General features: G+C 44.2%; 1 protein-coding gene across 8 annotated transcripts in view; it reads right to left on the reverse strand.

Moving 5' to 3' along the window:
- Positions 1–12,584, reverse strand: part of LOC109880921 (interferon regulatory factor 8) — a 53,704-nt gene that overhangs the window by 22,719 nt on the left and 18,401 nt on the right. For all 8 annotated transcript variants that reach the window (XM_031812424.1, XM_031812400.1, XM_031812388.1 and 5 more), the window contains exons 5-6: positions 12,145–12,219; positions 11,878–12,049 (exon numbers count right to left, since the gene is read on the reverse strand). In XM_031812424.1, the coding sequence (XP_031668284.1) occupies positions 11,878–12,049; positions 12,145–12,219 (247 nt within the window). The remainder of the gene's footprint in view (positions 1–11,877; positions 12,050–12,144; positions 12,220–12,584) is intronic.

Below are 12,584 nucleotides of genomic sequence, written 5' to 3' on the forward strand. Positions count from 1 at the left end.
CCACTACTGCCAAGACCAAAGAGCTGTCAAAGGACACCAGAAACAAAATTGTAGACCTGCACCAGGCTGAGAAGACTGAATCAGCAATAGGTAGGCAGCTTGGTTTGAAGAAATCAACTGTGGGAGCAATTATTAGGAAATGGAAGACATACAAGACCACTGATAATCTCCCTCGATCTGGGGCTCCACGCAAGATCTCACCCCGTGGGGACAAAATGATCATATAGCGTAGACGCTTCACTTCCCAGGAGTCACGTGTATCCTCTGTCACAGGAGGAGACGGCGGCTATGGAAACATATGTTACCGAACCTCTGGGACAGGGATACATTCGGCCTTCCACTTCACCTGTCTCCTCGAGTTTCTTTTTTGTGAAGAAGAAGGATGGAGGTTTACGCCCGTGTATTGACTATCGAGGTTTAAATCAGATCACGGTAAAATACAGTTACCCGCTACCTCTCATAGCCAGTATGACAGTCATTGCACGGGGCACGCTTCTTCACAAAATTGGACCTCTTACAACCTGGTGCGTATCTGGGTGGGGGATGAGTGGAAGATGGAATTTAGCACCACTTCTGGCACTATGAGTACCTCATCATGCCGTACGGGAGAGGTTAATCCTCTTGGTACTAGGGGGCAGTATTTTCATTTTTGGCCAAAAAAACGTTCCCGTTTTAAACGGGATATTTTGTCAGGAAAAGATGCTAGAATATGCATATGCATTGACAGCTTTCGATAGAAAACACTCTAACGTTTCCAAAACTCCAAAAGATATTGTCTGTGAGTATAACAGAACTGATGTTGCAGGCGAAAGCCTGAGAAAAATCCAATCCGGAAGTGCCCCAGGTTTTGAAAGCGCTGCATTCCAATGACTCCCTATTCAGCTGTGAATGTACCATCAATGAGCTTACGTTTTCTACCTATTCTCCAAGGTGTCTACAGCATTGTGACGTAGTTTTACACATTTCTGTTGAAGAATAGCCGTAGGCGGCCACATGGCGTAAGTGGTCACATGGTGGCTCCGAGAGAGATTCTCGCGTAAAATACAGAGGTAGCCATTACTCCAATCGGTCCTAGAAACACCTTGAGGATGGATTCTAAACAACGTTTGCCATGTTTCAGTCGATATTATGGAGCTAATTTGGAATATTTTTCGGAGTTGTGGTGACCGCAATTTCCGGGCGATTTCTCAGCCAAATGTGAAGAACAAACGGAGCTATTTCGCCTACAAAAATAATATTTTGGGAAAAAATGAACTTTGGCTGTCTACCTGGGAGTCTCGTGAGTGAAAACATCCAAAGTTCATCAAAGGTAAACAATTTAATTTGATTGCTTTTCTGATTTCCGTGACAAGGTTGCCTGCTGCTAGCAAGGCATAATGCTATGCTAGGCTATCGATAAACTTACACAAATGCTTGTCTAGCGTTGGTTGTAAAGCATATTTTGAAAATCTGAGATGACAGGGTGATTAACAAAAGGCTAAGCTGTGTCTCAATATATTTCATTTGTGATTTTCAGGAATAGGAATATTATCTCTGGATATTTATGTCCGTTGCGTTATGCTAATTAGTTTCAGGCGATGATTACGCTCCAGCATGCGGGTTTTGGAGTAACAAAAGGTTTTAATGAATGCTCCATCAGTCTTCCAATCCTTTGTATATGAGATTTTCAGTGACCTGCAAGGGCAGGGTGTAGTGGTGTATATAGATTACATTCTAATATACTCCGCTACAAGCGCCGAGCATGTGTCCCTTGTACGCAGGGTGCTTGGTCGACTGTTGGAGCATGACCTGTACGACAAGGCTGAGAAATGTCTGTTCTTCCAACAGTCAGTCTCCTTCCTAGGGTATCGCCTTTCTGCGTCAGGGGTGGAGATGGAAAATGACCACATTTCAGCCGTGCGTAATTGGCCGACTCCAACCACGGTAAAGGAGGTGCAGCGGTTCTTAGGGTTTGCCAACTACTACCAGAGGTTTATCTGGGGTTTGGTCAGGTAGCGGCTCCCATTACCTCCTTGCTGAAGGGGGGACCGGTGCGACTGCAGTGGTCGGCTGAGGCGGACAGGGCTTTTAGTCACCTGAAGGCTCTGTTTACCTCGGCTCCCGTGCTGGCTCATCCTGATCCCTCCTTAGCGTTCATAGTTGAGGTGGACGCGTCCGAGGCTGGGATAGGGGCTGTGCTGTCTCAGCGCTCAGGTACGCCACTTAAGCTCCGCCCCTGTGCTTTCTTTTCAAAGAAGCTCAGCCCGGCGGAGCGAAACTGTTTCAATGTAACTACACATCACATTTGTTTACTCAACCTGCATAACATGCCATTTTCAATAACACACATTTCTTTCCCCCAGTGTTTTTTTTTAATATAATCTTTTTCAACTAAATATAGTCTGTCCAACAATACTCTATTGTGGCTCTATTTCCTTTCACATAAACAAAACAGTCCAGGTGCCCCTTTTTAAAAACATTTTTTTATAGCAATTCTCAATAAGCCTTTCAGGGGCTCTGATAGTCCTTTTTGGTTGTTCTGCTGAAGTGCTTCCTGAAACAGTTGGACAGCATTCATTGTCAGTCAGGGTGTTCTGACTGAATTGTCCATTTCTAAAGGCATTTGACGCTTCAGCAGTATCCTCCAGGTGATCCTCAGTCCCTTGAGTAAATGGCTGAAGCCTTAGATCCACTCAGTTTCTTCTCAGTTGTTATCCATGCTTAGTTTGGATCTCATAGGATCGCGGTGCACACACCCTTGCTGTATCCAGGTTCCTGTAGTGATGTCTCTGAGTCGTACATGATCTCCAGGTTTCAGTTCAGGTCTTGCACTTTTGTCGTGTCGCTGTTTTTGTCTTTCTGTTTTTCCTTCACGAGTTTGACTTTGTGAGCACCTCTGACTGTTAGCAAGTCCTCATGGACGGGTAGGTTGGTTCTGATGCGACGTCCCATTAACATTTGTGCAGGTGAAAGTCCGTTCTGCAGCGGTGCGCTGCGGTAGATCAGATTTTTAAAGAAATCCTCCTTTACATTGTGTGCCTTTTTCATTAGACCTTTGACCATTTTGACTGAACTCTCTGCTAAGCCGTTGGATCTTGAGTAGTTGAGGCTGGAGGTGTTGTGTCGGAATGCCCAGTCGTTAGCGAACAATCGGAATTTGGAACTTGAGAACTGCGGGCCATTGTCCGAGTACAGTTCAGACGCAACCCCATGTCTTGCAAAGACTGATTTCAGGTAGGTGATTACAGCTTTGCTGGAGGTAGTTGGCAGTGTTGCTACTTCAGGGTAGTTTGAGTAGTCGCCGGTAACAATGATGTGACTTTTGCCATTGCAGTCAAAAAGGTAAACTCCAACTTTGTAGTAGGGTCTGTAGGGTACTGGAAGAGGCATTAGCGGCTCTGCTTGCTGCTTTGGCCTGTAGGTCAAACACAGTTATCATGAAACAGTGGTCTGGCTAATTTCCTGGTTCATTCTTGGCCAGTACATTACTTCGCGTGCTCGTCTTTGCATTTTTCCTCACCCAAGTGGCCCTTGTGTATTTTCTGTAGCATTTCTTTGCGTAGTGTCATGGGAATGACAATTTTGTTGCCTTTGAACACTATGTCATCCACAACGGTGAGCTCTGCACATCCAATAATCCTGTATCTCCTTGGACAGTTGTTTTTCTGTGCGGGCAATCCTATCGGTGTTGTTTCTTTCGACTCTGTCATTGTCTGGTCATCTGTGATCTCTCTTTTGATCTGCTCCATTCTCTCAGAAGACACAGGAAGTGATGCTACAATCATGTCGACGTAGGCCTGAATCTGTGTTTTTCTGTGTGTCGAAGCTCTCCTTCGTGTCGACTGCTAGAGAAAGAGTGTCGGCAGCGAACATGAACTTTCCCGGGGTATAGATCATCTTCACATCATATTTTTGCAGTCTGATCAACATTCTCTGGATTCTCATTGGACAATCATTCAGTGGCTTAGACATGATTGACACCAATGTTTTGTGGTTGGTTTCTACTTCGAAATCTCGTCCGTAGATGTGTTGGTGAAACCTTTCGCAAGCGTATGTGCTCGCCTGTAGTTCTTTCTCTATTTGTGCATACCTTGTCTCTGCGCCTGTCAAGGCTCTGGACGCATAAGCGATGGATTGCCATGTGTCGTCATGCTGTTGCAGAAGAACTGCTCCCAGGCCAAACTCTGACGCATCTGCAGAAATCCTTGTGCTTTTCTCTGGATCATAGAACCTGAGAACTGGCTCTTCTGTGATTGTCTTCTTTAGGTTTTTGAAGCAGTTTTCCTGTTCATGGGACCATTCCTATTCATTTTTCTGTTCCAGAAGACATCTGAGTGGAGCGGACTGTGCTGACAGTTGAGGTATTAACTTTGCAAGGTAGGTGATCATGCCCATGAAGCGTCTCACATCGTCTTTGTTCTTTGGGCGCTCCATGTTGTTAACTCCATCCTCTGAAAGTACGTCTCCCACGAAGGTAAGTGTTTTCACACCAAACTCGGATTTGTCCATGTTTAGTTTTAGGTGTCAGGTCCAGCACTTGTCTCACTCTCGCATCGTGTTCTTCTTTTGTGGACCCCCAGACGATGATGTCACCATCATAGTCTCCACTCCTGGGATGCGCACGAAGATCATGTGGATTGTCTTGTGGTAGACCTCTGGCGCTGAGAGAATCCCATATGGTAGATGAAGAAATCTGTACCTACACTCAGGTGTGTTGAATGTGCATAGCCTTGAGCTTGTATCATCTAGCTTCATTTGCTAGAATCCTGATGAGGCATCAAGCTTACTGAACCACTTTGCTCCAGCAAACTGCGACATTATCTCTTCTCTGATTGGCAACTTGAAATGCTCTCTCTTGATTGCTTTGTTGAGATCTCTCGGGTCTGGACATATCCTGAGATCGCCGTTCTTTTTCACCACAATAACAATTGAGCTTACCCAGTCTGTAGGTTCATCCATTTTTGTGATGACGTCTAACTTTTCCATGAGATAGACGTCAAAGAGTTCCTCTTTGAGCTTTTCCCTCAGTGCAAATGGAACTTTTCTGCATGCATGCACAACTGGAGTAATTTTGTCATCAGTACATATTTTGTGTTCTCCTGGTAAACATCCAAGACCCTCAAACACATCCTCATACTCACCCAGTAGCGATTCTTGGTAATTTTCAGTCTGTCACTACATATACTCTTTTCAACATATTTAGCTTTTCACATGCATTGATTCCTAGAATAGGCTGTACACTCTTTTCCACAATCAGCAGCTGTGCTCTGAACTGTTTTCCTTTGACTGGTATGTTCTCCCCAGTATAACCAGTAACCTTCATTTTCACCGGGTGTATTTTGCTCTTCACCTTCGGTGTTTTGTAGTCATCCAGAGACAACAGGTTTACCTGTGCTCCAGTTTCAAGCTTGAATGGTATTATAGTTTCATTCACCTTCAATGGCACAATCCATTCAGCATTTACTGCATTGCATATTTCCAAAGAATAATCAAAGAATTCTTCAATCTCCTCGATTTTTCCCACAGTTGTTACATGATTTGCCATGTGCAGGGCATTTTTTTGGCTTGTGGATAAATCCACATTTTCCACATGTAGTGTTTTGATTTCTCTCTTTTGCTTGTTTTTGTTTTGTAAGGCGTTGTGTGTGTGGTGCTCCTCTCTTTTTATTGCATGTACAGACGTCTCATCCCTGCGCAGCTCTTTAGCTTGTGCTCTGGTGGTTTCAGCTGCTTGACACATATTCACTGCTTTATCCAAAGTTAAATCTTGATCCGCAGAAATCTCTCCTTGAGTCCTTTATCAAGTATGCCACAGACTATCCTGTCTTTCACTAGTGAGTCTTTCAGATTTTCAAATTCACACGTTTTGCTCAGTGTGTTCAGCTCAGCCAAATACTGGTCAAAACTGGCTCATCTGACCACTTTTTTATTGACAGAGTCACTGGTGCTTTCGGTTTTAATTTTAGCTTATAAATCAAGAGGATAAAGTTATGGTCAGATTTGCCAAATGGAGAGTGAGGGAGAGCTTTGTACACGTCTCTGTGTGTGGAGTAAAGGTGGTCTAGATTTCTTTTCCCTCTGGTTGCACATTTAACATGCGGATAGAAATGAGGTACAACTGATTTAAGTTTCCCTGCATTAAAGTCCCCGGCCACTAGAAGCGCAGCCTCTGGATGAGCTTTTCCTCTTTGCTTTTTGGCGGAATACAGCTCATTGAGTGCGGTTTGAGTGCCAGCCTCGGTCTGTAGATAGCTATGAAAAATACAGATGAAATCGAGGTAGATAGTGTAGTCTACAGCTTATCATGAGATACTCTACCTCAGGCGAGCAAAACCCTGAGACTTCCTTAGATATCGTGCACCAGCTATTGTTTAAAAATATGCACAGGCCTCCGCCCATGTCTTACCAGAGGCTGCGGTTCTGTCCTGCCAAGAGTGTATAACCCGCCAGCAGTATGATCTCAGTATGATCATTACCCAGATCTTAATGTCGGGGTTCAGCCACGACTCTGTGAAATATAAGATATTACAGTTTTTAATGTCCTGTTGGTAGGATATATATATATATATCTAATTTATTTTCCAGCGATTGAACGTTAGCTAGCTAGCAGAATGGAAGGCAAGGGCAGATTAGACACTCGTCGCCTGATCCTCACAAGGCATCCTGATCTCTTTCCGCGAAACCTACGTTTCCTTTTCCAGCGAATCACGGTGATCTGGGCCTGGTCGGGTGTCCGTAGTATATCCCTCGCGTCCGACTCATTGAAGAAAAACTCCTCGTCCAATTTTAGGTGAGTAATCCCAGTTTTGATGTCGAAAAGCTCTTTTCAGTCATAGGAGAAGGTAGCAGCAGCTTTATGTACAAAACAAGTAAAGAACAACGCATTAAAAAAATAGCATGGTTGTTTAAGAGCCGATAAGAAGGCAGCCCTCCGGCGCCATCTTCATTAGCTGCCTTGGTAGCAGCTAATGGGGATACATAATAAATACAAATACACAAGAAATTGTATTTGAACCGATATTGTTTTTCATTCCTTCTATTCATGTGTTCTATTTCTATGTCAGTCCTGGTGATTCTGTAAGTGTGACACACCATACGTTAATTGAACATTACCCAGCCCTCCTTTTACCACAGTGGAACCACAGTGGAACCACAGCCTGTGGGACATGCTCCATCTTGCCCTTACAGTAAAGCTCTAACCATTTAGGTCAACAAGTCCAACACACCATCCAGATCTGCGGTTTCTGGAGGGAATCCAGGAAATAACCATCTAATCATTTGTTGTGAAACACCATATATATTGCGAAATAGGACGAACTGAAAGTGTCTCTGAAAGTAATATATGGAATTATGTTCCATTTCAGTAACGCAATATGAATACAAAGAGGGAACTGTAGATTATAAAGAAACAAATCAAATGTTCACACTAGTGTGAGCCTAATGAACCTAAACATTCAGTTTAGTTTCGCTTCAGTTGTCATATTCTTTTGCCACCTGTGTGTTCACTAATCAAGGTTATGCAGCTTAGATGTGCTCCACACTGGATCTATAGACATAATTTATGAACATTTTGGAAATGCAGTGAGAAATTAAAACAACAACACAGTTGGACATATTATTGTTCCGACATCAACATTGCTAACCATCACCGAACACATCAAACATGGATGTCCTTGTAAGACCAGCCGAGTATAGTGCAGTTTATGCTCTTTTGGGTCAGACTTCCACACAGGACAGTGGGATTGATCAGTGTAGTTCTCAGCTGGGCTGTGGGAAGACATGGCTGACATTTTAAACAACGGAACAGCATATCATGGGCTTCTGGTAGACATCTATTGGACATCACATCATGGGCTTCTGGTAGACAGGTGTTGAACATCACATCATGGGCTTCTGGTAGACAGGTGTTGAACATCACATCATGGGCTTCTGGTAGACATCTATTGGACATCACATCATGGGCTTCTGGTAGACAGGTGTTGAACATCACATCGTGGGCTTCTGGTAGACAGGTGTTGAACATCACATCGTGGGCTTCTGGTAGACAGGTGTTGAACATCACATCATGGGCTTCTGGTAGACAGGTGTTGGATGGAGTGGTGGGTGGCTACAAGTATCAATGCATAGCCACCAATGTGATAGTTTTCTTATAAATTACCTATAATTTATTACAGTAGTGTAAAGGTTAACAAACTTGTGGTACATTATTTACATCAGTTGAGTAATCATGAAATACAGTATAATTTTAATGTTATATACAAAATATATGCAGGAGTTCCAGATGAACCAAGACAGTTCCCACATCTGGTAAAAGAGAAGAGTTGTGTTCAGGTGTTACGTGCCTCCTGACGGAGGGAGGTGCAGGAATCAGGAGCAGGAGAGCAAGGAATTCCCAGTGGCAAAATAGTTTAATGAGTAGTCCAAAACACAACTACAACATGGGACTGAAACACGGCCAAACGAGGTCGCCACACACACAGGGAAATAAAGTGCTACACACAGAGGAGAAACCTCTACCCCTAAACTCAATACCTAAATGGCACAACTGCCGTGAGAAAAGAAATCCTGTGGTACAGACACGCACCCCTAAATAACGTAACCACAGAAAACAATCCCACACAAAGACTAGCAGGCAGCGGAGGTAAATATACCCACCGAAATCAACTAATCAGACACAGGTGTAAACAATACAGACAGACACAAACGAAAAGGAAAAATTGATCGGTGGCAGCTAGTAGGCCGGCGACGTAGGCCTCCTCTCCCGAACAGGGAGAGGAGCCACCTTCGGTGGAAGTTGTGACATCGGGTGTGTCACTGTGTAGGTTTCCTCCCACACAACCGTCAGGTGTCACAGCGACTCCCACACATTACCACCATCCATAACCAGCCATACAACATACTCAAACCTCTTTACAAGAAAATGGACCGTTACAAAAATACACAGGTAGGTACAATGAAGTTAGACTACACACGATAAGGACAGATGGGAGACTTGAGTCCCAAACCCAGCTTTGAGTCAGACTCTCCACCATTTCTTTACCAGTTTTCACTTCCAGATCAACTATTCATGAGAAAAAGATTACTCAAAATTGGAACAAATTATGTAAATTTCAGTTTTGTTTGTTTGAAAACATCTCCCTGCTTTGAATCCATTTAAAGTAAGTCAAAGTCCAAACTAAGGAACAGTGACCTGGACACAACCCCTAAGACACTATCACACTTACTGAACGTTACCTTACGCACAACAAAACACCCACATAATAATGCATTTATAATCATTTTTAACAACAGACATGCCTTAGTTGTATCAGTGTTTTAGGCAAAGTGTTGTGAAATTAAAAAAAATATACAATTGATCACCTCTATATACAGTATAACACTATAGATAAAACTATTGGGATGACAAGAGCAAATTCTCTCTAAGACACAGTCGTGGGAAAAACAAAGAAAGGAAGTCTATTTCCCCTTTGATCCTTAAAATCACTGCCAACTCAACCAAACAATAAGAAAATAAATGTTTTTTTCTTCAGTGAAGACATGTTGCAAGCTTCTGACAGTAATTACAGTCACGTGATGGTTAGTACCAGGCTAATGCAATTTCAGCAAGCCCCTCCAGTTCCCCTTCTGTATACAACACACACGTACTGAGTACCACTGGCTGGGTGCATGTCATCAGCTAGAGAAACAAAGCCCTTCTCAGCAACCTCCATACACAGCTCTTTTTGCAGAATGGTCTAGAAACATGTGTGTGTGTGTGTGTGTGTGTGTGTGTGTGTGTGTGTGTCTGTGCGTGTGCATGTCACACATCATTTCACAGGTTTGAAGTCTGATGTGTGTGGAAATAGCTGCCCCACAACAGGAAAGCCATTTTCTCACCCCACTACATCTTGTGTGAATAATTTGCAGATGGGTATAAATAAACTGACAACACAGATACTCACTTTGAAACCAGCAAACACTTTAGTGTAGGTCTAATGACATGAGAGTGAAGTCACGGTTCATATGCATGATTAAATAACTTGTGTATTTCTGGTGGCCCAGATGAAAGTCACATAGTAACAGTTTACACACGATCTAGTGGTCTTCTGTTTGCCTAGATACATTGAGGGTTCATAACCCACCTCGGTCATAACAGCAAGTCCAGAGAAAGCCATCAGCCATCACAAAGATCATCTCCCAGATTGCTAATGAGCAGTATGATGAGTTTAGGAAGATCCCTGGTAGGCCATATAAAGTTGAGACAGGCAACCAGGAAGGATGGGCTCCAGGTTTACTGTCAGAGACCCACCTCCATCTACAGAAGTGAAAGTAAACCAAAAGGATGAACCTGACAGGGCAGGAGTGGCCTTGTAAAAAACAGCTGCATCATTAACTGATAGCGGCTGAATGATGACACATTCCTGTGACTCTGTACTATGAGTGGGAGTAAGCTAACAGTTTGGCTTCCGAGTGGGTGTTAGAGAAAAGGTGGGCCTTAACCGGCATTCTTCTTACTCCCTGAAATTGTTTACCTGAACTATTCAAGTCTAAATATTACACTTGAGCTGTGTTACAGGGTGTTTTTCTACCCACATTGAATTGCGGGAAGCTGTAGAATAATAACAACAATTTGGGGGGTGCTTATATTTGTCCTGTTTTTTTGTTGCATATCCCAACTCCCTGTGAGACACCCGCAGGGAGTGGGGTCACAGACTGGGTCACCATTGTACATCGCTCCTGGAGCATTAAGGGCCCCCCCCAGGTGGTAAGAGTAGGCAACAATACGTCTGCCACGATGATCCTCAACACTGGGGCGCCTCAGGGGTGTGTAATTAGTCCCCTCCTTGTATTCCCTGTTCACCCACGACTGCATGGCCAAACACGACTCCAACACCATCATTAAGTTTGCTGACGACATAACAGTGGTAGGCCTGATCACCAACCATGGTGAGACGGCCTATAGGGAGGAGGTCAGAGAACTACAACCTCTCCCTCGATGTGAGCAAGACAAAGGAGCTGATCGTGGACTACAGTAAAAAGCAGGCCGAACAGGCCCCCATTAACATTGACGGGGCTGTAGTGGAGGGGGTCTAGAGTTTCAAGATCCTTGGTTTCCACATCCCCAACGAACTATCATGGTCCAAACGTACCAAGACAGTCGTGACGAGGGCACAACAAAACTTTTCCCCCTCAGAAGACTGAAAGACTTGGCAATGGGCCCCCAGATCCTCAAAAAGTTCTACAGCTGCACCATCGAGAGCATCCTGACCAGTTGCAAAACCGCCTGGCTACAGAGGGTAGTGCAAACGGCCCAGTACATCACTGGGGCCAAGCTTCCTGCCATCCAGGACAGATATAATAGGCTGTGTCAGAGGAAGGCCCATAAAATTGTCAGAGACTCCAGTCACCCAAGTTATAGATTGTTTTCTCTGCTACCGCACGGCCACCGGTACCGTAGCACCAAGTCTAGGACCAAAAGGCTCCTCAAAAGCTTCTACCCCCAAGCCATTAGACTGCTGAACAATTTATAAAAATCGCCACCGGACAATTTACATTGTACACCGGACATCCCCCCTTGTACACTGCTGGTACTCGCTGTTTGTTTGTTACCTATGCATAGTCACTTCACCCCCACCTACATGTACATATTACCTCAACTAACCTGTACCCCTGCACCCTGACTCGATGCCGGTGCCCCCTGTATATAGCCTCGTTATTGTTATTCTTATTGTGTTACCTTTTATTCTTACTTTTTATTTTAGTCTACTTGGTAAATACTTTCTTCTTCTTGATCTGCACTGTTGGTTAAGGGCTTGTAATGTAAGCATTTCACAGTAAAATCTACACTTGTTGTATTCGGCGCATGTGGCATGTGATTTGATATACAGGGTGTGTGTGTTTCAATGTGTGTGTACCTACCTCTGTGACTTGGTTCATCTGGTACTCCTGTAGTTGCTGTTGGAAGCCATAGTTCGGGCCTACGAAGGAACGCACGGCCTTAACAGCCGACAGACACTCCTCCCAGCTGTAGGTGGTGACGGTCATCAGGTAGGCCACCACCATGGTAGTACTACGGGACACACCGGCCAGGCTGCATTATGGGACAGGGACAGGGAGAGCATAGTCATGAGGGGTCAGGTACGGTCAACAGAAAGTTAGTGGTTTATGGTTAGGTGGTGTACGTACCAGTGCACCAGACAGGCCCCTCCATTTAGACGACATTCGTGGATGAACCTGATGCTCTCTTTGAAATGCTGTGACCTGCAAAGACACAAACACTTGGCCTTATAAGTACAGAATAAACCGTGTAGTGTAAAAAGTGTATCACTGATCATATCAGGATGTGGATTGTCTTGTCATAGGTGAGACTAGGGCTGTTAAGATGACCCTATTACTGCCACACCAGCGGTCACGAGTCATGATGGCAATCAAATTCCACGTGACCATTTAGTCAGGTTAATTGGTCACGTGGAATTTGAGTGCCATCATGACTCGTGGCCGCTCGTGTGGCAGTAATATGGTCATCTTAACAGCCCTAGTCTCACCTATGACAAGACAATCCACATCCTGATATGATCAGTGATACACTTTTTAGGCTTCTCCAAGCCTAATTATTGTGCTCCAAA

The sequence above is a fragment of the Oncorhynchus kisutch genome, linkage group LG3, assembly GCF_002021735.2.
Source record: "Oncorhynchus kisutch isolate 150728-3 linkage group LG3, Okis_V2, whole genome shotgun sequence".
In the NCBI taxonomy this organism is placed as follows: domain Eukaryota; kingdom Metazoa; phylum Chordata; class Actinopteri; order Salmoniformes; family Salmonidae; genus Oncorhynchus; species Oncorhynchus kisutch.